The following is a 26860-nucleotide window of genomic DNA, read 5'->3' on the forward strand; positions in this document are numbered from 1 at the left end:
CACTGCTGGCTTGCTTGTGAAGCTAAGCAGGATTGGTCCATGTCAGTCCCTGGATGGTAGACCAGATGCTGCTGGAAGTGGTGTTGGAGGGGCTGTAGGAGGCACTCTTTCCTCTGGTCTAAAACATGCCCCAGGGCTGTGATTGGGACACTGCTCTGTGTAGGGTGCTGTCATTTGGATGGGATGTTAAATGGGTGTCCTCACTCTCTGAGGTCATTAAAGATCCCATGGCACTTATCGTAAGAGTAGGGGTGTTAACCCCGGTGTCCCTACTAAATTCCCAATCTGGCACCCAAACCATCAAGGTCACCTAATAATCCCCAGTTTACGATTGGCTCATTCATCCCCCTCCACTCCCCTGTAACTATTCCCCAGGTCATTGTTGTAAATTAGAATGTGTTCTCATTCAATTTACCTGGTAAAATAACAGATAACAAAAAAAATTATGATTCAATCAGGAGGGATAAGTCAATTAATTATACTCTTGTGCAAACACTGCTTAAACCTCTTAAGGACAGGGGGTGCTGTTTTCACTATTGGGGAAAATCGTATCCAATTTAAACGGCCTCGTACTCAATTTTTGCTAGTACAATATGCATATTATTATTAATATTGGATAGAAAACACTCTCTAGTTTCTGAAACCGTTCTAATTATTTCTCTAAGTGAAACAGAACTCTTTTTACAGCCCATTTCCTATCCGGAAGTGAGATTTCCAAAAGCGAGGTCTCTCTTCAAGAGCTTGTCTCTAAAAGGGCATGTCACTTATGACTGTAGAAACACGTCATACACCTTCCCCTGGGTGTCATGCGGAAGTGAGAGCAGAAATGACTTGATTATCTCGTTCTGGGATTGAATACAACCTCTTGGAGTGAGAGGTCCGCCATTATTTTTTTGGGGAAGGCGCGAAGTTGGACCTGGAATCGCCTCCTGGAAAACCGTCGTTATAGGTGAATATGATCTCCGGCTTCGATTTTATTTGATACATGTCACAATATCATCCTAAAGTATGTTTTTTCAATATAGTTTAATTATATTATTGAAATTTATTCGGGACTTTAGACGTGATGCTTTGGAATAATTTTTTCAAGAAGGAGAGGTTAGCGCCGCACGGCCAGTGTGCTTGCTAATTCAAGAGGGAAATAGTTCGTTCTTGATCCAAACAAAGATGGTTCTGGACAATGGACCCCTTTACAACATTCTGGTGGAAGATCAACAAAGATAAGGACCCAATTTGGGATGCTATTTCATATATCTGTCGAACTGTGCTATCGCTACCGTTTGCCTTGAATCAATGCTGTTGTGTGATATCGTTATATTAGCTTACTACAATAGCTATATTGTGTTTTTGCTGTAAAACACTTCAAAAATCGGAAATATTGGCTATATTCACAAGATCTTTGTCTTTCATTTGCTATCCACCATATATTTTTCTGAAATGTTTTATGATGTGTAATTAGGTAGTTGACGTATTTACTCTGGCTACTCCCGTGCTATTTCTGACTGTAGCTATGATGGTAGCTATGATGGTAGCAGTAATGTAAAACTGATTTATAGCTCAAATATTACATTTTTTGAACAAAACATAGATTTATGGTGTAACATGTTATAGGACTGTCATCTGAGGGAGTTGTTTCTAGGTTAGTTAGGTTGGTTCTAGGTTAGTTAGGTTGGCTTTGTGCATGCTACCTGCATGCTACCGGTGCTGTGAAAAATGTCTGTCTGTCTTTTGTATTTGGTGGTGAGCTAACATAAATATACGTGGTGTTTTCGCTGTAAAACGTTTAAAAAAATCGGAAATATTGGCTATATTCACAAGATCTTTGTCTTTCATTTGCTATCCACCATATATTTTTCTGAAATGTTTTATGATGTAATTATGTAGTTGACGTTGGTGTCTGTATTTACTCTGGCTACTCCCGTGCTATTTCTGACTGTAGCTATGATGGTAGCAGTAATGTAAAACTGATTTATAGCTCAAATATGCACATTTTTTGAACAAAACATAGATTTATTGTGTAACATGTTTTAGGACTGTCATCTGAGGAAGTTGTTTGTTGGTTAGTTTGGTTGGTTCTTGGTTAGTTAGGTTGGTATTGTGCATGCTACCTGTGCTGTGAAAAATGTCTGTCCTCTTTTGTATTTGGTGGTGAACTAACATAAATATACGTGGTGTTTTTGCTGTAAAACATTTTAAAAATCGGACACGTTGGCTGGATTAACAAGATGTTTATCTTTCAAATGCTGTATTGGACTTGTTAATGTGTGAAAGTTAAATATTTAAAAAAAATAGATTTTGAATTTCGCGCCCTGCAATTGAGCTGGATGTTGTCATAAGTGTACCGATGTCGGGACAGCCAGCCTAACAGGTTAACCTGTTGAGGATGGGGGCGCTGTTGAGACTATTTATGCTAATTGGGTAATTTTTGAAACGGCTTCCCACAAAATCCTTGATCGTACAATATGCATATTATTATTATTATTATTGGATAGAAAACAGTCTATAGTTTCTATAGGAGTTGAAATTTTGTCTCTAAGTGGAACAGAGCCCATTCTACAGCAATTTCCCTGACATGGAGTCAGATTTCAGAAATGTTGGCCACTGTTCTGAAGTCAGTTAAAAGGGCACTGTTATTGCTATGACTATACGGACACTTCTTACGTCTTCCCCTGGATGCCTTTACGTGATGATGATTCCAATGGGGTCGATTGCGCGTTCACAGGCCCTATATATTAAAAAACCCTGTAGCTAGCAAGTCTTTTCTTGGTGCGTCACGCGCGTGGAGGACACCGACCCTCTCCTGTTCCAAGCGTTAGTTTAGCCTGTTATATTTCTCCGGTCATCTTTTCACTCGTTATAGGAGTTAAAAACATCATAAGGTAGTTAATTTAAAGCGTTTTATAGCAATTTATATCCGTTTAGTGCGATTTTGGGACATTTATTTTTGAAACGATATGAATAGCTGGGCACGCTTTTCAGTTCATCCCGAACGCAGTTGGCATTTCCACATGGCAAGAGGACAGCTTTCCACCAAAAGACGATTACTCCCAAGAAAGGATCCTTTGCCCAAGATACTGATGGAAGAACAGCTCAAAGTAGGACATTTTTATTATGATAAATCGTGTTTCTGTCGAAATATTTTAGTGGCTTAGGACGCCATGTTTTTTGACGTAGCTTCGCTTGGCGCAAACTGTATTGAAAAGTAAGGATAAATTAAAAAATGTAATTCCGCAATTGTATTAAGAATTAAATTGTCTATCAATCCCTGTCCACCCTATATTTTTTAGTCACGTTTATGAGTATTTATGTATAAGAGTAGATCACTGTCTAAGTGGCGCAAGGACATTTTCTGACCAGCTGAGCTACATTTCACATTGTCTAACCATGATTTTGGTGGCTAAATATAAACATTTTCGATCAAACTCTATATGGATTGTGTAATATGATGTTACAGGAGTGTCATCTGAAGAATTCTGAGAAGGTTAGTGAAAAAATTAATATATTTTGGCGATGTTGACTTTTATCGCTCACTTTGGCTAGAATCAATGCTGGGCTGCTATGTGCTATGTGCTATGCTAATATAACGATTCATTGTGTTTTCGCTGTAAGACACTTAGAAAATCTGAAATATTGTCTGTATTCACAGGATCTGTGTCTTTCGATTCGTGTATGCTGTGTATTTTTACGAAATGTTTGATGATTAGTAAGTAGGTAAACACGTTGCTCTAAGTAGTTTTTCTATTCCATTTGTGACGGTGGGTGCAATTGTAACCTATGCCATCTACCTGAAATATGCACTTTTTTCTAACAAAACCTATCCCATACCATAAATATGTTATCAGACTGTCATCTAATGAGTTTTTTTGTTGGTTAGGGGCTATAAATATCTTAGTTTAGCCGAATTGGTGATGGCTACTGGTGTTGGTGGACAAATAAAAGATGGTGGATTATGCTAATGTGTTTTTAGGTAATAGATGTACATCTTTACATATTGTGTCTTCCCTGTAAAACATTTTAAAAATCGGACATGTTGACTGGATTCACAAGATCTGTGTCTTTCATTAGCTGTATTGGACTTTAATGTGTGAAAGTTAATATTTAAAAAAAATATTTTTTTGGAATTTCGCGGCACTGGTTTTTCAGTTGGGGGGGGGGGGGGGGTGTGCCGCTAGCGGCACGCTGATCCTAGACAGGTTAAACCAACTACAGTGTCCAATTTCAAAAAAGCTTTTCTGCGAAAGCAGAGCATATCATTATGTTAGGTCATTTAACTAGTCACAGAAAGCAGACAGTGATTTTCCAAGCAAAGAGAGGAGTCACAAAAAGCAGAAATATTGATCAAATGAATCACTAACCTTTGATATTCTTCATCAGATGACACTCCTGGGACAACATGTTACACAATACATATATGTTTTGTTCGATCAAGTTCATATTTATATCCAAAAACCTCAGTTTACATTTGGCTTTGACTCCAAAACATCCCGTGAATTTGCACAGAGCCACATCAAATCACAGAAAAACTCATAATAAACATTAATAAAAGATACAAGTGTCATTCACAGATTTAAAGATATACTTCTCCTTAATGCAACCGCTGTGTCAGATTTCAAAAAAACTTTACGGAAGAAGCAAACCATGCAATAATCTGAGTACGGCTCTCAGAGACAATCACAACCCAAGAAGATATCCGCCATGATGGAGTCAACATAAGTCAGAAATAGCATTATAAATATTCACTTACCTTTGATGATCTTCGTCAGAAGGCACTCTCAGGAATCCCAGTTCGACAATAAATGTTTGATTTGTTCCATAAAGTCCATCATTTATGTCCAAATTCCTCCTTTTGTTAGGGCGTTTAGTAAACAAATCGAAACTCACGAGGCGTGGGCAAGTCCAGCGGAAATGTCGGACGAAAATTCCAAAAAGTTATATTACTGGTCGTAGAAACAAATCAAACGATGTATAGAATCAATCTTTAGGGTGTTTTTATCATAGATGTTCAATAATGTCCCAACCGGAGAATTAATTTGTCTGTAGAAAAGCAATGGAACGAGAGGTAACTTTCTTCTGACCGCGCATCATGACACCGAGGCTGCTGGTAGACCTCTGACTCATTCCCCTCCCATTCAGCCCCCCTTCACAATAGAAGCATGAAACAACGTTCTAACGACTGTTGACATCTAGTGGAAGCCTTAGGAAGTGCAAGATGACCCATATCCCGCTGTTTATTCAATTGGGGCTGAGTTGAAAAACTACAAACCTCAGATTCCCCACTTCCTGGTTGTATTTTTTCTCAGGTTTTTGCCTGCCATATGAGTTCTGTTATACTCACAGACATCATTCAAACAGATTTAGAATCTTCAGTGTGTTCTATCCAATACTACTAATAATATGCATATATTAACATCTGGGACTGAGTAGGAGGCAGTTTACTCTGGGCACGCTTTTCATCCAAATGTGAAAATGCTGCCCCCTATCCATAAGAAGATAACTGTTGGTGGCAGTAAATTGCCAGATTTGGCTTCATACAGTCCCTTTTCAAACAAAACACTCTGTTGCGCTCTGCATCCTTTTAGTGTCTTTGCCAACTCATGAAATTATAGAAGAAAATTGTCTAATTTAATAAAATGAATATCGTCTCGATTGTCTCTAATGTAATTGCATTTGTTATTTGATTGGAATGGAGCTGCCCGTGGGCTCACGGACACCATATTGGGACACATATAAAGATGATATACTGTGATTATCATTCTCTATGGTCAGATCCCCATAATGTGTTGTTCTGGTGACTGAGCGTATGTCCTCTTCCTCTCAACTGTCGATTCTCAGGGCTGCTGGACAGGTGCCTAGCCCTTCAACGTGCGAGCCCTTTGGGTGTTGCACTTATCAGGCTTCACCGCCACGGTCCGGAAAGGCTGGTCCGAGTGATTTTGTGCATTTATATGATCCCATTTGCCACTCCTGTGAAGGGAGACCCCTGCGCTTGAAGGCAGTTTATTGACCACAGATCCCCAGTACAGGTACTCTACTGTAAACATGATTAACCTGTTTGGGCTGTAAGGGGCAGTATTGAGTAGCCAGATAAAAGGTGCCCATTTCAAACGGCCTCGTACTCAATTCTTGCTCTTACAATATGCATATTATTATTACTATTGGATAGAAAACACTATCTAGTTTCTAAAACCGTTTGAATTATTTCTCTGAGTGAAACAGAACTCATTCTGCAGCACATTTCCTGGCCAGGAAGTGGAAAGTCTGAAATCGATGCTCTGTTCTTCTTCCTGCCTATAAATGGGCACGAGACCTATTAGTATACATGCACGTTATTCACCTTCCCCTGGGTGTCAAGAGGCTGTGAGAGAAGAAATGAGGTGATTATCTTGGTCTGAGATGGAACACATCATCTTGGAATGACGTGTCCCCCATTTGCCAGCAGCATACCACCCTGCATACCACTGCTGGCTTGCTTCTGAAGCTAAGCAGTGTTGGTCCTGGTCAGTCCCTGGATGGGAGACCAGATGCTGCTGGAAGTGGTGTTGGAGGGCCAGTAGGAGGCACTCTTTCCTCTGGTCTAAACAAAGATCCCAATGCCCCAGGGCAGTGATTGGGGACACTGCTCTGTGTAGGGTGCCGTCTTTCGGATGGGACGTTAAACGGGTGTCCTGACTCTCTGAGGTCATTAAAGATCCCATGGCACTTGTCGTAAGAGTAGGGGTGTTAACCCCGGTGTCCTGGCTAAATTCCCAATCTGGCCCTCAACCATCACGGTCACCGAATAATCCCCAGTGTACAATTGGCTCATTCATCCCCCTCCTCTCCCCTGTAACTAATCCCCAGGTCGTTGCTGCAAATGAGAACGTGTTCTCAGTCAACTTACCTGGTAAAATAACGGATAAATAAAATAAATAAAAAAATAAATTTTCGGTACTCTGAAGAGCGCGAGGTGGACAGTGGGATTGCCTTTTGTTTAGCTGCCGTTATAGGCGACTATTATCTCCGGCTTTGATTTTATTTGATACATGTCACCATTTCATCGTAAAGTATGTTTTTTCAATCTAGTTTCATCAGATTATTGAAAATTTTTCGGGAGTTTTGCCGTGTTCCGTTCTCTTCCGTTTGTTGACATGGAGAGCTTTGTGCCACTAGGCTAGCGCGCTTGCTAAATGAAGAGGGAAAGTTGCCGTTCTAAATCCAAACAACGACTGTTCTGTACAAAGGACACCTTGTCCAACATTCTGATGAAAGATCAGCAAAAGTAAGAAACATTTTATGAACTCAGAGAGTTTTGAATTGTCAGCGGAGAAAAACAAGGGTGTCCGCTGCCACCATATCTATTCCATATCTATTCGTTATGGCCATCGAAATGCTAGCTATTAAAATCAGATCAAATAACAACATTAGAGGATTTGAAATCCAAGGCTTAAAAACAAAGGTGTCCATGTATGCCGATGACTCAAGTTTTATATTAGTTCCGCAAGCTAGATGCCTGTAAATTCTCATAGAAGATCTAGATACCTTTTCTGGACTCTCTGGACTAAAACCTAATTATGATAAGTGTACAATGTTACATATTGGATCTTTAAAAAAAAACTGAATATTATTGTAAAAGTTGTATCTTTAAAATGAGCATAACTGATATTTATATAAAAAAATATTAAATGAGCCCTACACAATAAATTACAATTGATAACAGACAAGATCCTGCAACCATGGAGAGGTAAATACCTGTCTATTTATGGAACATTTGCCCTGATTAACTACTTAGTCACATCTCAGTTTACTCACTTATTTATTTCCCTGCCTACAGTAATAGCCAAACGTTTTGAGAATGACACAAATATTAAGATTCACAAAGTGTGATGCCTCAGTTAGTATGATGGCAATTTGCATATACTCCAGAATGTTATGAAGAGTGATCAGATGAATTGCAATTATTTGCAAAGTCCCTCTTTGCGATGACGGAATCTGAAAAAAACATTTCCACTGTATTTCAGCCCTGCCACAAAAAGACCAGCCGATTGTTTGGGGCATCCGGAAAAAAGCTTGTCCGGAGAAGACAAGGTGAGCGCTACCATCAGTCCTGTGTCATGCCAACAGTAAAGCATCCTGAGACCATTCATTTGTGAGGTTGCTTCTGGGCTCACTCACAATTTTGCCTAAGAACACAGCCATGAATAAAGAATGGTACCAACACATCCTCCGAGAGCAACTACTCCCAACCATCCAGGAACAGTTTGGTCACGAACAATGCCTTTACCAGCATGATGGAGCACCTTGCCATAAGGCAAAAGTGATAACTAAGTGGCTTAGGGAACAAAACATTGATATTTTGGGTCAATGGCCAGGAAACTCCCCAGACCTTAATCCCATTGAGAACTTGTGGTCAATCCGTAAGAGGTGGGTGGACAAAAACCCACCAATTCTGACAAACTCCAAGCATTGATCATGCAAGAATGGGCTGCCATCAGTCAGTCAGACCCAGAAGTTAATTGACTGCAGGGTGGATTGCAGAGGTCTTGAAAAAGAAGGGTCAACACTGCAAATATTGACTCTTTGCATCAACTTCATGTAATTGTCAATAAAAGCCTTTGACACTTATGAAATGCTTGTAATTATAATGCAGTATTCCATAGTAACATCTGACAAAAATATCTAAAGACTCTGAAGCAGCAAACTTTGTGGAAAAAAATATTTGTGTCATTCTCAAAACTTTAGACACTGACTGTACTCCTGACTCATTTTTCAAATCATTAAGTAAAAAATATTTAGCTTTATCTGGGGCGCTAAACCAGACACAATGTGCCTATCCATATTAATTCATTTGTTTATTTTTATTTAAGTCTGCTCAATCCAAGATTATAACCAATTGATTACCCCAAAAATGGAGGCAGGTGGCAGAAGGACGAAGTAGGGAACTGGTCTGTCTGCCAAATATAAAGGACCAAAACTTGGAGGGGAAAAAAATACCATAAATGGGAATGTATGACAGTTTCATTTGATGACCAGGATGTTGACATCAGTGCCATACAGATTGCAAAATTGTTGGGAAGAGATTTTTGATTCCATGGTACAGGGTGTATCCGTAGATTAAAAACTTGTGCTTATCAGCTAAAGTTTCATAGAATTCTTGCCAATAAAATGCTGAATATTTGTGGCATACAATCAAAGCGCTGCAGATTTTTTGGTGATACAGATTTATCCTGTCTGCCCAGGCGTTCCGCTAGCGGACCTCCTCCCACTGAAAATATTTTGAAATATTTAACTTTCACACATTAACCTGTCTAGCCTCGGGGTTCCGCTAGCGGAACTCCTCCCACATTCCACTGAAAAGGCAGAGTGCGAAATTCAATTATTATTATTTTTTAATATTTAACTTTCACACATTAACAAGTCCAATACAGCTAATTAAAGATACACATCTTGTGAATCCAGCCAACATGTCCGATTTTTTAAATGTTTTACAGGGAAAACACAATATATATTTACGTTAGCTCACCAACAAATAGAAAAAAGGACAGACATTTTTCACAGCACAGGTAGCATGCACAAAGGCAATCTAACTAACCAAGAACCAACCAAACTAACCAAGAAACAACTTCATCAGATGACTGTCTTAACAAAGATCCCCGCCTAGATGACTACTTTAAAATGTTGGAAGCCCTCAATGGCAATGTTCATGTCAAAATGGATTTAATCCACCTAGAGTCCTCTATCTAACTCCATGAGACTGACCCAATAGCCAGGTAAAGACCGGCAAACGCCGGCCCCTAATTGCAATGAGGTGCACCTGGAGACAAATAGATACACCTGGTTTAATTAGGACATGTCACATAACATAAATACCAGGTGTATTTAGTCGAGATATCATCAGTTGCATTTTCTCTGTTACTACCACTCCTGTACCTGGAATCATGAGCATGTTCAGACTGACGGTGGTCACATGTGAGTATACAAACTCTGTATGTGATGAAGATTAGAATTTAAATATATATGACCAAAATGTTTGTAACAGAAGTACATGTCATATGATTTGAGGGACATTCAGTTCCTATTGGGCAAAAAAGTATTCAAAACAAAGTCATATAACAAATGTCACATTGTGTGCCTGGAATAAGAGACCAAATGCTCAACTTGACTATCATACACTTAGTATAACTGAAATGCTGGAGTATAGAGACCAATGCTGAATTCTAGCTTCATGGTCCAAGTGCATATGCTGTTGAATGTTGCTGAACTAGCTGTGTGATGTTGTTTCAGTGTTGGCTGCAGCTTGCTGTACACTAACAGATGGAGGTACTGTATGTAATAATGATGATGCAACTTAACCAAGCTAATGTGAGTAGTGTGTAATTCCTGTTTATTTGTCCTGGCAGCAATCAGCATCACGTGTGAAGGCTCTGATGCTTTATTGCAATGTGGTAAGCTAGTCCACACTGCTGAACAGTATACTCACTGACCACCTATGATAGTTTCTACTGTAGATTAGCGTCACTAGCCCACACCATAGAGACCCAGACTTGGCTCTCCTTTGTCCCTCACCTTTCTCCTTTTCATTCTCTCTTCCCCATCTCCCACAGATGGAGGTAAAATTCAAATCAAGCGTGCCAACTATGGTCGTCGTCAACACGATATGTGTTCCATTGGGCGCCCCGATAACCAACTCACCGACACCAACTGCCTCAGCCAATCCACCACCAGCAAGATGGCAGAAAGGTACTGGAACCTGTGTTTCTGTAGAAACTCCTTGGTTATAGTGTTAACCACCACCAGGAAGATGGTAGAAGGGTACTGGAACCTGTAGTGTGTACCTGTAGGAACTCATGACCTCTACCTGTCTTTGAAACACACAGGTGCGGTGGGAAGAGCGAGTGTGTTGTGCCGGCATCCAATTTCGTTTTTGGAGACCCCTGTGTCGGGACTTACAAGTATCTGGACATCAAATACTCCTGTGTCCAACAGCAAGAAACAAGTCAGTCTCTGAATGTGTGCTAATAATACTTAGTGGTGGGCACCAATATCCATAATTAGATGCAACTTACTATTGGTATGACTGTGGCATGTTGGGATATTGTTTAATACTCCTACCCACTTTACTATTTTGTAAAAGAGTGTTACTATGCTGATAGTTAGAAAAGGAATAGAATAGGTTGGTACCAGCTTGCTAACTATGTTTTATTCAATGTTTTCTTATGGCCAAAAGGGGTTTCATACATGCATGTGTTTATCCACGTGTAAACCACCCTCACCTGCTAACTAACCCCAGCTAGCCAACAAGCTGTGGTTATTGAAAAATGTAGCCGGCAACAACTTTAGTCAGCGTAGCCTATAGGGAGGTCAGGGACCTGGAAGTGAGGTGCCAAGACGACAAAGGAACTGATAGTGGACTACCGGAAACGGAGGGCCGAGCCCCTCCCTACCAGGAGGCTAGAAATATTTGGTATCAGCCCTCCGAACCTCAATTCTACAGCTGCACCATTGAGAGATTTGACTGGCTGCATCACCACTAAGTATGGCATCTGACTGCAAGGTGTTACAGAGGTACCGGGCCGTACACACTATCATCACTCAGGCTGGGCTCCCTGCCATCAGGATCTCGACACCACGTGTCTGAAGGCCCTACATACAGACTCGAGCCACCCAAGTCATACTGGTCTCTACTATTCCATGAAAAATGGTACGGATGCACCTAGTCTGGAACCAACAGAACCCTGAACGGCTTCTACTTCCCCCAAGCCATAAAACTGCTGAATGACTACCCCGACCATCTGCATTGACCCTTTTTGCAGTAACATCTTTGACTATGCTGCTGTTCCTTGTATGTATCTAGATCATTTAGCCAGGAAGAACATGGCAGGGAAGTGGCTTAAGCTCATTTAATGCTTGTGCACACTTAATCTGATTTACAACTGAACATGTTTCAGTGAACGGTAACTAGCTAGCACAACTCCAGCAGCTTTGTAGGGCTTATAGCTAATCTGACAGATGTCACAGCACAAACTGCATAGAAAGATGTATTTGGTGTAGCGGGTTGACAAATTTTTCACCAGTTTAGGTCTAGCCAGCCAGTTTGCTTCATGTAAGTATTTTGAACTGTTCATAAGGGATTTAAGCTACAAGGTAATAACGGTGGAAGATGACACACTTAACTTTATATAGTTTAGTTCATGCTTAAAATGCACCTGAAATCAACGTACCTTATTAGTGCCCATCACTAACACTTCACCAGGCTAATGTATGTCTGGCCAGTGTTGTGTAACTCCTGTGTTGTCCTTGCAGTAAGCAGCATCATATGTGAAGGCTCTGATTCTCAACTACTATGTGGTAAGCTGGTCAACACTACCGTACAGTGTATTCATGTGGAGACGTATGTTAGTCACTAGCCCACACATACAACCAGATTTGGTAATCCTTTTCTTCGTTCTCTTCCTCAGATCGGGGTGAGATCCATATTCAGCGTGCCAACTATGGTCGTCGTCAACACGATGTGTGTTCCATTGGGCGCCCACATAAACAACTCAAAAACACCAACTGCCTCAGCCCATCCACCACCAGCACTATGGCAGAAAGGTACTGAAACCTTTAGTGTGCATATACCTGTAGGCACTCATTGGCTGTGATGTTAACCTCTACCTGTTTCACACAGGTGTGACGGAGAGCGCCAGTGTATCGTCAAGGTATCCAACTCCGTGTTCGGTGACCCCTGTGTCGGAACCTATAAGTACTTGGATGTGGCTTACACCTGTTACTGAATGTGAGTGTTGTATATGTTCATGCACACATGACTGGGAACTAGAATGCTGGTACTGATGGTTTGTCTTGCAGGATATCTTCCTGGGGAACCTGAAGATGTACAAGGCTTCTGGGACATTTTCATCGGGTCGTGCTGTTTTCCTCCAACCGCCAAACCAACTTCAGTGACCATTGTAAACCTGTGCATTTTGTGCTGAAACATTTCTTAAACAATCTCTGAATTAAATGAAGTGGCTGGAAGACGATACTGGTTGACTCTTGTATATTACTAAATGTCACATCAATATTACTTACCATGTGTCCGGTATTCTCTCTTACACAGTGTTCACCGGTCTCATTTTTACCTGGGGCTAACGGGCCTTTGTCTTGATGTCTGTCATCTGTGCCCACTCATTGTGATCACTTTCCTGACCACCTCAGGCGGTGTGATCTGGATGGTAAACTATTTTTAAATCAATTGAACCTGCGTCTCAAATCATTGACAGGTAGTACTTATGACATCAGCCTTAATGGTCCTAATTTGTAATTAACCTGATGAGGACAGGGGGTGCTGTTTTCACTTCTGGAAAACGTGTCCAATTTAAACGGCTTCCTACTCAATTCTTGCTCGTACAATATGCATATTATTATTGATCGAAAACACTAGTTTCTATAACCGTTGGAATTATGTCTGAGTGAAACAGAACTCATTCTACAGCACTTTCCCTGACATGGAGTGAGATTTCAGAGATCTTGGCCTCTGCTCCCAGGTCAGTTTTTAGGTCCCTGTGAATGCTATGAGGATACAAACACTGCCTACGCCTTCCTCTAGATGTCAGTAACTGGTGACACTTTGAATGGAGTCGAGTGCGCAATCAGGGCCTGTCTAAAAGAGCACAAGGTGGAAGTAACGTCCTTTTCCTGCTGCGCAGGACGGTAGATAGATTGGCCGAAGCCAATCGGATGTTTTGCTTGTACATGGTCAATTAGGCTGGATCCTCTTGGGAAGCAGGATACATGTTGTTAATATTTTTGGAAAATTTGCTAAGGCTGCTTTCCATTTTTAGAGTACAGTAGGAGAAACTCCCATTGGCCAATGAATGGAGAAACGTATAATTCCCCACAAACTTTTGACAAATCACATTCACGTTGGCATAATGCGTCACACGGTTGCTAAGCTAATCATCACGCAATGCCTTCTCAAAGTCGAGTAACCTGCCTATTTTCCTCAAAAGTAGATCATGTCACTATTCCAAAGCAATACGATATTATCAAACATCTCGGATCAAAGTTATAATTTTGCACTTGTTCACGGAATTCATGCTAAAGTGGGGTTTTTGAGCTAGCGCCCAATTGATTCCCATTCACTCCTTGAGCTCTCCCTGTTCCAGAATAGTCCAGAACGCACTGCGCAGCCCATTGACAACGTATGGGCAACATACAAAATGGGCATTAATACGATGCCAATGGAGTTTCCCCATCTCCTCAAAGGTATCTCTGGCACTGTCCCACACATTTTGGCAATACACCAACATTGATCTATCCCTCATTGAAATCAAGTCAAAGTGGTAGATCTGTAATGCGCTATTTCAATGCTGAGTTACATTGTTGTACACCAGTGTTCAACAGCTGAGAATAGTACTTCTTGGTCTGAAAATATATTTCACTGCAGTTTAGATGGTACAATGATGCGACACTATACTTTTGTCAAACTTAAATTAGGCGAAACAGAATATCAGCAACCAGGAAATGGCGACGTGATCCACATAGTTAATTTTTTATTTATATTATACCATCATTAATGTGTCCCGTGGTACTGTCGTTGTGGTACTGCTGTGCTCATCCCAAATCAAACCAATGGACAATAGGAGACTGAATGTGATCGGATCAACATCTAATTGGCTTTCACATAACTCTTACGGAATGTCCACGCCGATGGGGATATTGGACATGTAATCAAAGTTTACTGGGTGACAATTTATTTTTAACTTAGACAAAATAATTTATAATTGAATTTTTCCAGTACAACATAAGTTCAGCAAATCCCCTTATTGTTTGGAATACCTTTAAATGTACCTTCAGAGGTTATTCACTTCAATTTTCAACAACAATAAAAAAGCAGTTTCTGGCGAAAAGAGACAGGAAAAGAGACAGGACTAACAAGGGAAATACATTCTCTAATTGTACAGGAAGCAAAAACAAAGCTACAGATCAAAAATAAATTAGAGGAAAAACAAAAAGAAATGGATGAACTTATTCTAGAACCATCTAATGTAATCTATTACAAAAATAAAGCTACCTGTGATTCTCCAAATTATATTTTAAAGGAGGAAGCTAAATGATCAAAAGTTGGCGCAGACAAAGATGGTCGCCTCATTTCAAGTCCTTTGGAAATTATGTAGTAATTTGTGGATGAAATTAGGGCACGAGTTGCCTTCCAGAGAGACATCAGAGATTGTAACATTCTATGTTTCATGGAAACATTGCTCACTCGGGATATGTTGTCAGAGTCGATACAGCTGTCGGGTTTCGTTTTGCGTCGCTCCGACAGAAAAAAACATCTCTCTGGTAAGTGGAAGGGCGGTGGTTTATGAACATACAGTAACTCAATGTCACGATCATGTGGCGGATTGACGGACCAAAATGCAGCAGTTGGAAAATAAGCCATCTTCTTTTATTATACAACACGAAGATGAACACGACACAAAAACACTTTAACAAAACAACAAAACGACCGTGAAGCTACAAACGTTGTGCACAAACATACAGGCTACTAACGTTCTTACATAGACAATTACTCACAACCAATGAGAGCCTATGGCTACCCTAAATAAGGCTCCCAATCAGAGACAACCGAAATCAGCTGTCTCTAATTGGGAACTCATTCAGGTAACCATAGACTCTCCTAGACAACTAAACATACATAGACAACGCTAGACATCTACACTCAACACAAACCCATATACTACACCCCATAACCCCTTTACCATATAAACACCCAAAACTAACAAAACATAAACATTCCCCATGTCACACCCTGACCTAACTAAAATAATAAAGAAAACAAAGAATACTAAGGCCAGGGCGTGACATAACCCCCCCCTTGAGGCGCGAACTCCGGGCGCACCATACACAGTCTAGGGGAGGGTCTGGGTGGGCTTCCCTCCACGGTGGCGGCTCCGGCTCTGGTCGTGGTCCCCACTTCACCACAGTCCCTAACCACCTCCTTAGCTTCTTCAAAATGACCCCTCTCCACATTAATCCCATTGCATTAAGGGACAGCTCCGGACTAAGGGCCAGTACCAGGGTAAGGGGCAGTACCAGGGTAAGGGGCAGTACCAGGGTAAGGGGCAGTACCAGGGTCAGGGGCAGTACCAGGGTCAGGGGCAGTACCAGGGTCAGGGGCAGTACCAGGGTCAGGGGCAGTACCAGGGTCAGGGGCAGCACCAGGGTCAGGGGCAGCACCAGGGTCAGGGGCAGCACCAGGATAAGTGGCAGCTCCGGACTGAAGAATGGCAGCTCCGGACTGAGGGACTGCAGCTCCGGACTGAGGGACTGCAGCTCCGGACTGAGGGACTGCAGCTCCGGACTGAGGGATGGCCCATGGCTGGCTGACGGATCTGGCTGCTCATGGCTAGCTGACGGATCTGGCTGCTCATGGCTAGCTGACGGATCTGGCTGCTCATGGCTAGCTGACGGATCTGGCTGCTCATGGCTAGCTGACGGATCTGGCTGCTCATGGCTGGCTGACGGATCTGGCTGCTCATGGCTGGCTGACGGATCTGGCTGCTCATGGCTAGCTGACGGATCTGGCTGCTCATGGCTAGCTGACGGATCTGGCTGCTCATGGCTAGCTGACGGATCTGGCTGCTCATGGCTAGCTGACGGATCTGGCTGCTCATGGCTAGCTGACGGATCTGGCTGCTCATGGCTAGCTGACGGATCTGGCTGCTCATGGCTAGCTGACGGATCTGGCTGCTCCTGTCTGGTTGGCGGCTCTGGCAGATCCTGTCTGGTTGGCGGCTCTGGCAGATCCTGTCTGGTTGGCGGCTCTGGCAGATCCTGTCTGGTTGGCGGCTCTGGCAGATCCTGTCTGACGGACGGCTCTAGCGGCTCCTGTCTGGCTGGCGGCTCTAGCGGCTCCTGTCTGGCGGACGGCTCAGTAGGCTCATGGCAGACGGGCGGCTTTGCAGGCTCATGGCAGACGGGCGGCTTTGCAGGCTCATGGCAGACGGATGGCTCAGATGGCGCTGGGGAGACGGATGGCTCAGATGGCGCTGGGGAGACGGATGGCTCAGATGGCGCTGGGGAGACGGATGGCTCAGATGGCGCTGGGGAGACGGGCAGTTCAGTCATCGCCGTGCAGACGGCAGACTCCTGCCGGCTGAGGCGCACTGTAGGCCTCGTGCGTGGTGCCGGGACTGGTGGCACCGGGCTGGGGACACGCATCTCAGGGCTAGTGCGGGGAGAAGGAACAGGGCATACTGGACCCTGGGAGCGCACATTAGGCCTAGTGCGTGGTGCCGGAACTGGTGGTACCGGGCTGGGGACACGCATCTCAGGGCTAGTGCGGGGAGCAGGAACAGGGCATACTGGACCCTGGGGACGCACATTAGGCCTAGTGCGTGGGGCCGGAACTGGTGGTACCGGACTGGGGACACGCATCTCAGGGCTAATGCGGGGAGCAGCAACAGGACGCACAGGACTCTGGGTATACACAGGAGGCTTGGTGCGTAATTTAGGCACTGGTGGTAAAGGGCTGGAGACACGCACCATAAGGCTAGTGCGTGGAGGAGGCACTGGTTGTACTGGGCTGGGGACCGTCACAGGAGAGTTAGTACATAGGGCTAATATAGGAGGTGCAGGACTAGGGAGGCGTACAGGAGGCCTGGTTCGTGGGACTGTCCTTTCCAGACGGTTAGCACGCACATCAGGACGAGCATGTAGAGCTGACTCAGGTAACCTCACATCCCGCACACGCTCTGTCGGGTGGATCTTGTGCCTCACGCACCAACACAGCAGCTCCCTCATTTCACTCTCTTCCAACCTCCCCAATAAATCCTTAACCGTCTCTGCATCATTCCCATTGCTCCCCTCCAATCTCAGCCCGACTGGCTCAGGTTCCCTCTTAGAGGAAGCACGGGAAGCACGGGAAGTTGACGCAGTTCTCCCATCAGGACTCGCCACATTCCCCATGAGCCCCTCCCCAAGAAATTTTTGGGTATTACTCACGGGTCTCCAGCCTTGCTTCCTTGCTGCCTCCTCATATCGCCTCCTCTCGGCTTTCGCTGCCTCCAGCTCTTCACGAGGGAGGCGATATTCTCCAGGTTGAGCCCAAGGTCCCTTTCCTTCCAATTCGTCCTCCCATCTCCAGAAATCCTGTGTAGGTAGGTCCTGTTGCCGCCTTCCATGCCGCTTGGTCCTATGGTGAGTAATTCTGTCACGATCATGTGGCGGATTGACGGACCAAAATGCAGCAGTTGGAAAATAAGCCATCTTCTTTTATTATACAACACGAAGATGAACACGACACAAAAACACTTTAACAAAACAACAAAACGACCGTGAAGCTACAAACGTTGTGCACAAACATACAGGCTACTAACGTTCTTACATAGACAATTACTCACAACCAATGAGAGCCTATGGCTACCCTAAATAAGGCTCCCAATCAGAGACAACCGAAATCAGCTGTCTCTAATTGGGAACTCATTCAGGTAACCATAGACTCTCCTAGACAACTAAACATACATAGACAACGCTAGACATCTACACTCAACACAAACCCATATACTACACCCCATAACCCCTTTACCATATAAACAACCAAAACTAACAAAACATAAACATTCCCCATGTCACACCCTGACCTAACTAAAATAATAAAGAAAACAAAGAATACTAAGGCCAGGGCGTGACACTCAAGTCCTTTTGTTCACCTGACCTAGAAATCCTTACAGTCAAATGCCGACCGCATTATCTCCCAAGACAATTCTCTTTGATTATAGTCACGGCCGTATATACCCCCCCCCCCCCCCCCACCCCCCACCCGGAAACCATATATCCTCAGGCTGATTTATTGAAGCTGGGGATGTTAGATAAGCTATTTTGAGAACAAGAATACCTCAATTTTACCAGCACATTGACTTTCGTACCTGCTCGAGCAAAACACTCGACCACTGTTAATATAACTTCCGCGATGCATACAAGGCCCTCCCCCGCCCTCCTTTCAGCAAATCCAACCACGACTCCATCTTGTTCATACCGCTCTATAGGCAGAAACTCAAGCAGGATGTACCCGTGACTAAAACCATTCAACGATGGTCTGACCCATCGGAATCGACACTTCAAGATTGTTTTGATCACGTGGACTGGAAAATATTCCGGGAAGCCTCAGACAATAAAATCGATTTATACGCCGACTCTGTGAGTGAACTTATTAGAATGTGCATTGGAGAGGTTGTACACAGTGTTACTATTAAAACCTACCCCAACCAGAAACTGTGGATAGAAGGCAGCATTCGCGCAAAACTGAAAGCGCAAACCACCGCATTCAACCATGGAAAGAGGTCGGGGAATATAGCTGAATATAAACAGTGTAGTTATTCCCTCCACAAGGCAATCAAACAAGCAGAATGTCAGTATAGGGACAAAATGGAGTAGCAATTCAATGGCCCAGACAAGAGACGTATGTGACAGGGTCTACAGGCAATTACGTGCTAGAAATGTATTCATAAAATGCCTGGATGTTTACAATTTCGGTGATTCTCTTAGAAATGGGTAAAAGTACTGGATAGCAACCTCAGGTGTAAAATAGTAAATAGCGGCTACTTCTCAGAGAGTTTTGAAGAGTTAAACAAGGGTGTCCGCTGTCATCATATCTATTCGTTATGGCCATCAAAATGCCAGCTATTAAATCATATCAAATAACAACATTAGAGGATTAGAAATCCAAGGCTTAGAAACAAAGGTGTCCTTGTATGCCGATTACTCAAGTTTTATATTTAGTCTGCTAGCTAGATCCCTGTAATGTCTCATTGAAGATCTAGATAACTTTTCTGGACTGTCTGGACTAAAACCTAATTATGACAAGATACAGTGTGCCTATCTATATTTATCCATTTGTATATTTGTATTTAAAACAGATAAGTTGTCTGAGAACACATACTCATTTACAGCAACAACCTGGGGAATAGTTACAGGGGAGAAGAGGGGGGATGAATGAGCCAATTCTAAACCGGGGATGATTAGGTGGACATGATGGTATGAAGGACAGATTGGGAATTTAGCCAGGACACTGTGGTTTAACACCCCTACTCTTGCGAACAGTGACATGGGATTTTTAGTGACCAAAGAGAGTCAGGACACCCATGTAACGTCCCATCCAAAAGACGGCACCCTTCTGCCTTTGGTCATTTGGATATGTTTTAGACAAGAGGAAAGGGTGCCTCCTACTGACCCTCCAACAGCACTTCCAGAAGCATCTGTTCTCCCATCCAGGGACTTACCAGGACCAACCCTGCTTAGCTTAGCTTCAGAAGCAAACCAGCAGCGGGATGATGGGTGGTATGCAGGCTTAGCTGGCTATATAATGAATATGATTTGGGTGTTGTGAGATTATTAAATATAAAAGCACTAACATCTCTAAAATCTTCACTTAGTCAAAAGATTTATTCGAACCCTAAATGGTTCTCAAGTAAAATACTAAGAAAAGTTTCCACTGTTAAATAGCCCTTTTGCCTGTGTACAGATTTCGATGTTTCATTTTTGATTGCAAATGATACCTTTTTCTAAGTATCTCTCTTTTTGAAACAAGCATTGCAGAGCTTGCTACAATTTAAATGTCATCCGGTCTGCTCAGTCCAAGATTATAACCAATTGATTACAGCATTACACCAAAAATGGAGGCAGGTGGCAGCAGGAGGCATGGAAGTAGTCTGTCTGCCCAATTTAAAGGATCAAAATTTGCAGCGGAATAAAAATAGCAAAAATAGGAATGTATACCAGTAACATTTGAGGACAAGGACTTTGATATGTGCCATACATATTGCAAAATTGTTGGGAAGAGATTTTTGATTTACCGATTCCATGGTACAGGGTGTATGAGATGATTCAAGACTTGTGCTTTTCAGCTAATGCAAATTTTGTGAGAATACAGAATCAATTGACCATTTATTTTAGTATTGCCCTCAAGTAGGTTCTCAGGAATAGCTGAAAATGCAAAACATTGATCTAATATTGACCCTAGATATACTGTTGGAGATCAATTACTAATAACGGTTTTCAAGTCTGTAGTCTATTCAATAGAAATGGTATTTTAATCACAGCATAGTTGAAATATACATGCTGCGTAGAAATCCAAAGTGTGTGGCCAGCAGAGACAGGTGGGATTGGCTAAGGGAAGTGGAGTTGCTGGGGGAAGGATAGAATGATGTAAAATAAATTCTAGATTAAACATACATTTGAATGACACTGGAGGGGCTGTGTTGATACAGTTGAGGCTTATGCCATGAAGGTGTTTGTACAAATGCATACTACTACAAATGCTCAGATGGACATGGTGCCATACATGCACTCAAACATTGTTGGCCTGGCTGTTTCTCTTATTTGGTGGTGCATGGGGTAGGGAATGGAATTCTTTTATGTCTCAGGGTGGAATGTGATGGTTGAGGGGCAGCTCTTGGATGGCTGTATCGGTCAAGTCCCCCTTTGACATTGTGGGAGATTTGTTGACGTGCGTCTCTGGATAAGAAGCTGTTAGACTAATGTGATGTAGTTGAGCAGCTTCACTGCAAGTATGTTAAGAGAAGAAATAGTCTAGCTGAATTTACACAGTAACATTTGGTTCATGATCCAACCACTTAACTATCAATGTTTGTAGGGTCTACACATTGTATAAAAATGTCTCACGCATCCAGGTCTGCTTTGTGACCAGATTAGCTGGTGATTAATTACAAATTAGGACCATTAAGGCTGCTGATGTCATAAGTACTACCTGTCAATGATTTGAGGATCAGGTTCAATTGATTAAAATCTAGTTTGACCATCCAGATCACACCGCCTGAGGTGGTCAGGAAAGTGATCACAATGAGTATTAAACTTGTCTACAACTGCCTAAAGGTGGGCACAGATGACAGACATCAAGACTTAGGCCCGTTAGCCCCAGGTAAAAATGAGACCGGTGAACACTGTGTAAGAGAGAATACCGGACACATGGTAAGTAATATTGATGTGACATTTAGTAATATACAAGAGTCAACCAGTATCGTCTTCCAGCCACGTCATTTAATTCAGACCAACAACCACAGTTCAGAAATTGTTTAAGAAATGTTTCAGCACAAAATGCACAGGTTTACAATGGTCACTGAAGTTGATTTGGTGGCTGGAGGAAAAAAACAGCACGACCCGATGAAAATGTCCCAGAAGCCTTGTACATCTTCAGGTTCCCCAGGAAGATATCCTGCAAGACAAACCATCAGTACCAGCATTCTAGTTCCCAGTCATGTGTGCATGAACATATTCAACACTCACATTCAGTAACAGGTGTAAGCCACATCCAAGTACTTATAGGTTCCGACACAGGGGTCACCGAACACGGAGTTGGATACCTTGACGATACACTGGCGCTCTCCGTCACACCTGTGTGAAACAGGTAGAGGTTAACATCACAGCCAATGAGTGCCTACAGGTATATGCACACTAAAGGTTTAAGTACCTTTCTGCCATTGTGCTTGTGGTGGATGTGCTGAGGCAGTTGGTGTTTTTGAGTTGTTTGTGTGGGCGCCCAATGGAACACACATCGTGTTGACGACGACCATAGTTGGCACGCTGAATATGGATCTCGCCCCGATCTGAGGAAGAGAACGAAGAAAAGGATTACCAAATCTGGTTGTATGTGTGGGCTAGTGACTAACATACGTCTCCACATGAATACACTGTACGGTAGTGTTGACCAGCTTACCACATAGTAGTTGAGAATCAGAGCCTTCACATATGATACTGCTTACTGCAAGGACAACACAGGAGTTACACAACACTGGCCAGACATACATTAGCCCGGTGAAGTGTTAGTGACGGGCACTAATAAGGTACGTTGATTTCAGGAGCATTTTAAGCATGAACTAAACTATATAAAGTTAAGTGTGTCATCTTCCACCGCCGGCTACATTTTTCAATAACCACAGCTTGTTGGCTAGCTAGGGTTAGTTCGCAGTTGAGTGTGGTTTACACGTGGAGAAACGCATGTATGAAACCCCTTGTGGCCATAAGAAAACATAGTTAGCAAGCTGGTACCAACCTATTCTATTCCTTTTAACTATAAGCATAGTACACTCTTTTACTAAATAGTAAAGTGGGTTGGAGTATTAAACAATATCCCAACATGCCACAGTCATACCGATAGTACGTTGAATCTAATTATGGATATTGGTGCCCACCACTAAGTATTATTAGCACACATTCAGAGACTGACTTGTTTCTTGCTGTTGGACACAGGAGTATTTGATGTCCAGGTACTTGTAAGTCCCGACACAGGGGTCTCCAAAAACGAAATTGGATGCCGGGACAACACACTGGCTCTTCCAACCGCACCTGTGTGTTTCAAAAGACAGGTAGAGGTCATGAGTTCCTACAGGTACACACTACAGGTTCCAGTACCCTTCTACCATCTTCCTAGTGGTGGTTAACACTATAACCAAGGAGTTTCTACAGGTAAACAGCACAGGTTCCAGTACCTTTCTGCCATCTTGCTGGTGGTGGATTGGCTGAGGCAGTTGGTGTCGGTGAGTTGGTTATCGGGGCGCCCAATGGAACACATATCGTGTTGACGACGACCATAGTTGGCACGCTTGATTTGAATCTTACCTCCATCTGAGGAAGATGGGGAAGAGAGAATGAAAAGGAGAAAGGTGAGGGACAAAGGAGAGCCAAGTCTGGGTCTCTATGGTGTGGGCTAGTGACGCTAATCTACAGTAGAAACTATCATAGGTGGTCAGTGAGTATACTGTTCAGCAGTGTGGACTAGCTTACCACATTGCAGTAAAGCATCAGAGCCTTCACACGTGATGCTGATTGCTGCCAGGACAAATAAACAGGAATTACACACTACTCACATTAGCTTGGTTAAGTAGCATCATCATTATTACATACAGTACCTCCATCCGTTAGTGTACAGCAAGCTGCAGCCAGCACTGAAACAACATCACACAGCTAGTTCAGCAACATTCAACATCATATGCACTTGGACCATGAAGCTACAATTCAGCATTTGAGTTAAACCTAGTGGATTATAGTTAAATTCAGCATTTGGTCTCTTATTCCAGAAATGCAACGTGACAATTATATATATTTTTTGACCAATAGAAATTGAATGTACCTCAATTCATATAACATGTACTTCATTTACTCTCAAATACAAACATTTGGTCATACATATTTAAATTGTAATCTGCATCACATACAGAGTTTGTATACTCACATGTGACCACCGTCAGTCTGAACATGCTCATGATGCCAGGTACAGGAGTGGTAGTAACAGAGAAAATGCAACTGATGATATCTAGACCAAATACACCTGGTATTTATGTTATGTGACATGTCTTAATTGACCCAGGTGTATCTATTTGTCTCCAGGTGCACCTCATTGCAATTAGGGGCCGGCGTTTGCTGGTCTTTACCTGGCTATTGAGTCAGTCTCATGGAGTTAGATGGAGGACTCTAGGTGGATAAAATCCATTTTGACATGAACATTGCCATTGAGGGCTTCCAACATTTTAAAGTAGTCATCTAGGTGGGGATCTTTGTTAAGGAAGAATCACACGGGCCACATGCAGTCGCAAAACCTTTGAGCATTGCAGATATAATTTTCATGATTAGAGACAATGTATTTCCTGGTCAGTCCCTGGATGGTAGACCAGATGCTGCTGGAAGTGGTGTTGGAGGGGCAGTAGGAGGCACTCTTTCCTCTGGTCTAAAAAATATCCCAATTCCCCAGGGCTGTGATTGGGACACTGCTCTGTGTAGGGTGCTGTCATTTGGATGGGATGTTAAAACCTCTACCGCTTCTCTCCATCATTTCCGATTTTTAAAATGTTTTACAGCGAAAACACAATATGTATTTCTATTAGCTAACCACAATAGCCAAACACACAACTGCATATTTTCACCATGTTTCCACCGCATAGGTAGCTTTCACTAAACCGACAAAATAGAGATTAGTCACTAACCAAGAAACAACTTCATCAGATGACAGTCTTATAACATGTTATACAATACATTTATGTTTTGTTCGAAAATGTGCATATTTGAGGTATAAATCATAGTTTTACATTGCAGACACCATCAAAAATAGCACCAAAGCAGCCAGAATAATTACAGAGAGCAATGTGAAATACATAAATACTCATCATAAATGAATCCAGCCAATATTTCCGATTTTTTAAGTGTTTTACAGCGAAAACACAATATAGAATTATCTTCTTTGGGATAGGGGGGTGCTGTTTTCACTTTGTAAAAAATCGTTCCCAAATTAAACTGCCTCGTACTCAATTCTTGCTCGTACAATATGCATATTATTATTGCTATTGGATAGAAAACACTCAAGTTTCTAAAACCGTTTGAATTATATCTGTGAGTAAACCTAGCTATTTTGTCCCACAACGTCCAGATTTGTTTCTGACACTTTTTCTGACACACATATTCTGACCAAATAGCTATTCATAAACATAACTAAAAAATACATGTTGTATAGGAAATGATAGATACACTAGTTCTTAATGCAATCGCCGTGTTAGAATTCTAAAAATAACTTCATTACCACATAAGGCTTACGTTATGTCGACTGAGTGCCCAAAACCTGGGCGCAAAACCAATAGTACACAGTTCGACAGATATATGAAATAACATCATAAAATGGGTCCTACTTTTGCTGATCTTCCATCAGAATGTTGTACAAGGTGTCCTTTGTCAAGAACAATCGTTGTTTGGATTTAGAACGTCCATTTTCCTTCTTGATTTAGCAAGCGCACTAGCCAAGTGGCGCGAAGATCTCCTTTTTGAACAAAGGCACACAACGCAACACGCCTAACGTCCCGAATGAATTTAAAAAATCTAATAAAACTATTTTGAAAAAACACACTTTACGATGATTTTGTCACATGTCTCAAATAAAATCAAAGCCGGAGATAGTAGTCGCCTATAACGAAATCCAGGTCCAACTTTGCGCCTTCCTGAAAACAGAAAATGGGAGACACGTCATTCAAAGAGGACGTATTCCATCTCAGACCAAGATAAACACTCCATTTCTTCTCTCACTGCATCTTGACATCCAGGGGAAGTTGTATGACGTGCATGGATACTAATAGGTATCATTCCCATTTATAGGTATGACTTTGGAATAGTGTTTAATACTCCTACCCACTTTTACTCTCTTGTAAAAAGTTAGCTCTGCTGATAGCTAGAAAAGGAATATAATGGGTTGGTTCCCCTATGGTACCAGCTTGTTAACGTTATTGGATTAAATGCGGTTTTATGGCCACAACGGTTTTCATGCAGGCATTTGTTTCTCCACGTGTAAACCACCTGTTAACTAACCCTAGCAAGCACATAAAATGTGGTTATGCAAGATCTTTAGTTTACGTAGCCTACAGGGAGGTCAGAGACATTTACATTTTACGTCATTTAGCAGCCGCTCTTATCCAGAGCGACTTACGGTGGTAGTGAGTGCATACAGTTTTTTTTTTATACTAGTCCCCCGTGGGAATCGAACCCACAACCGTGGCGCTGCAAGCGCCATGCTCTACCAACTGAGCTACACGGGACTACAGAGACCTGGCGGTGTGGTACTAAGAAGACAAAGGAACTGATAGTGGACGACAGGAAACGGAGTGCTGAGCCCCTCCCTACCAGGATGCTAAAAGGATTTGGTATCAGCCCTATGATCCTCAAATCTACAGCTGCAACCGAGTATTTTGACTGGCTGCATCACCACTAGGTATGGCGTCTGACAGGAAGGTGCTACAGAGGGTATTGCGTACGGCCCAGTACATCACTGAGGCCGCACTCCCAGCCCTCAGGATCTCGACACCACGTGTGTCTGAAGGCCCTACATATTCATTGACTCAAGCCACTC

General features: G+C 42.6%; 2 protein-coding genes across 3 annotated transcripts; one reads left to right on the top strand and one right to left on the bottom strand.

Annotated features, from left to right (window-relative positions):
* The first annotated feature begins 9872 nt into the window (after positions 1 to 9872).
* On the top strand, positions 9873 to 13000 carry LOC129845884 (L-rhamnose-binding lectin CSL3). Its single transcript, XM_055913807.1, has 9 exons — positions 9873 to 9945; positions 10261 to 10296; positions 10377 to 10421; positions 10581 to 10716; positions 10854 to 10972; positions 12280 to 12324; positions 12435 to 12570; positions 12647 to 12754; positions 12826 to 13000. The coding sequence occupies exons 1-8, from the start codon at positions 9915 to 9917 to the stop codon at positions 12750 to 12752; spliced, it is 654 nt and encodes a 217-aa protein (XP_055769782.1). The 5' UTR covers positions 9873 to 9914; the 3' UTR covers positions 12753 to 12754; positions 12826 to 13000.
* Positions 13001 to 21995: 8995 nt separating this feature from the next.
* LOC129845885 (L-rhamnose-binding lectin CSL3-like) lies at positions 21996 to 24303 on the bottom strand. Of its 2 annotated transcripts, XM_055913808.1 has the most exons (9): positions 24209 to 24302; positions 23886 to 23921; positions 23761 to 23805; positions 23466 to 23601; positions 23204 to 23322; positions 22694 to 22738; positions 22448 to 22583; positions 22264 to 22371; positions 21996 to 22192 (listed from the first exon to the last, which is right to left on the bottom strand). In XM_055913808.1, exons 1-8 carry the CDS (start codon positions 24237 to 24239, stop codon positions 22266 to 22268), a joined length of 654 nt encoding a protein of 217 aa, XP_055769783.1. In that variant the 5' UTR covers positions 24240 to 24302; the 3' UTR covers positions 21996 to 22192; positions 22264 to 22265. The 2 variants fall into 2 exon arrangements, with proteins under 2 accessions (XP_055769783.1, XP_055769784.1); XM_055913809.1 differs by lacking the exon at positions 23886 to 23921 and having other exon boundaries at positions 24209 to 24303.
* Positions 24304 to 26860: the final 2557 nt, after the last annotated feature.

This window comes from Salvelinus fontinalis, unplaced genomic scaffold (assembly GCF_029448725.1).
Source record: "Salvelinus fontinalis isolate EN_2023a unplaced genomic scaffold, ASM2944872v1 scaffold_0396, whole genome shotgun sequence".
Taxonomy (NCBI): Eukaryota; Metazoa; Chordata; class Actinopteri; order Salmoniformes; family Salmonidae; genus Salvelinus; species Salvelinus fontinalis.

What these genes read in the sequence shown, in the direction of transcription:
- LOC129845884 (XM_055913807.1), top strand. Translation starts at nt 9,915, where the DNA reads ATGAGCATGTTCAGACTGACGGTGGTCACAT. An exon ending in CAGACTGACGGTGGTCACAT is followed by an intron (nt 9,946 to 10,260) that starts GTGAGTATACAA and finishes ATGTTGTTTCAG; the next exon opens with TGTTGGCTGCAGCTTGCTGT. An exon ending in CTGTACACTAACAGATGGAG is followed by an intron (nt 10,297 to 10,376) that starts GTACTGTATGTA and finishes TTGTCCTGGCAG; the next exon opens with CAATCAGCATCACGTGTGAA.
- LOC129845885 (XM_055913808.1), bottom strand. Translation starts at nt 24,239, where the DNA reads ATGAGCATGTTCAGACTGACGGTGGTCACAT. An exon ending in CAGACTGACGGTGGTCACAT is followed by an intron (nt 23,922 to 24,208) that starts GTGAGTATACAA and finishes ATGTTGTTTCAG; the next exon opens with TGCTGGCTGCAGCTTGCTGT. An exon ending in ACAAGCACAATGGCAGAAAG is followed by an intron (nt 22,372 to 22,447) that starts GTACTTAAACCT and finishes TGTTTCACACAG; the next exon opens with GTGTGACGGAGAGCGCCAGT.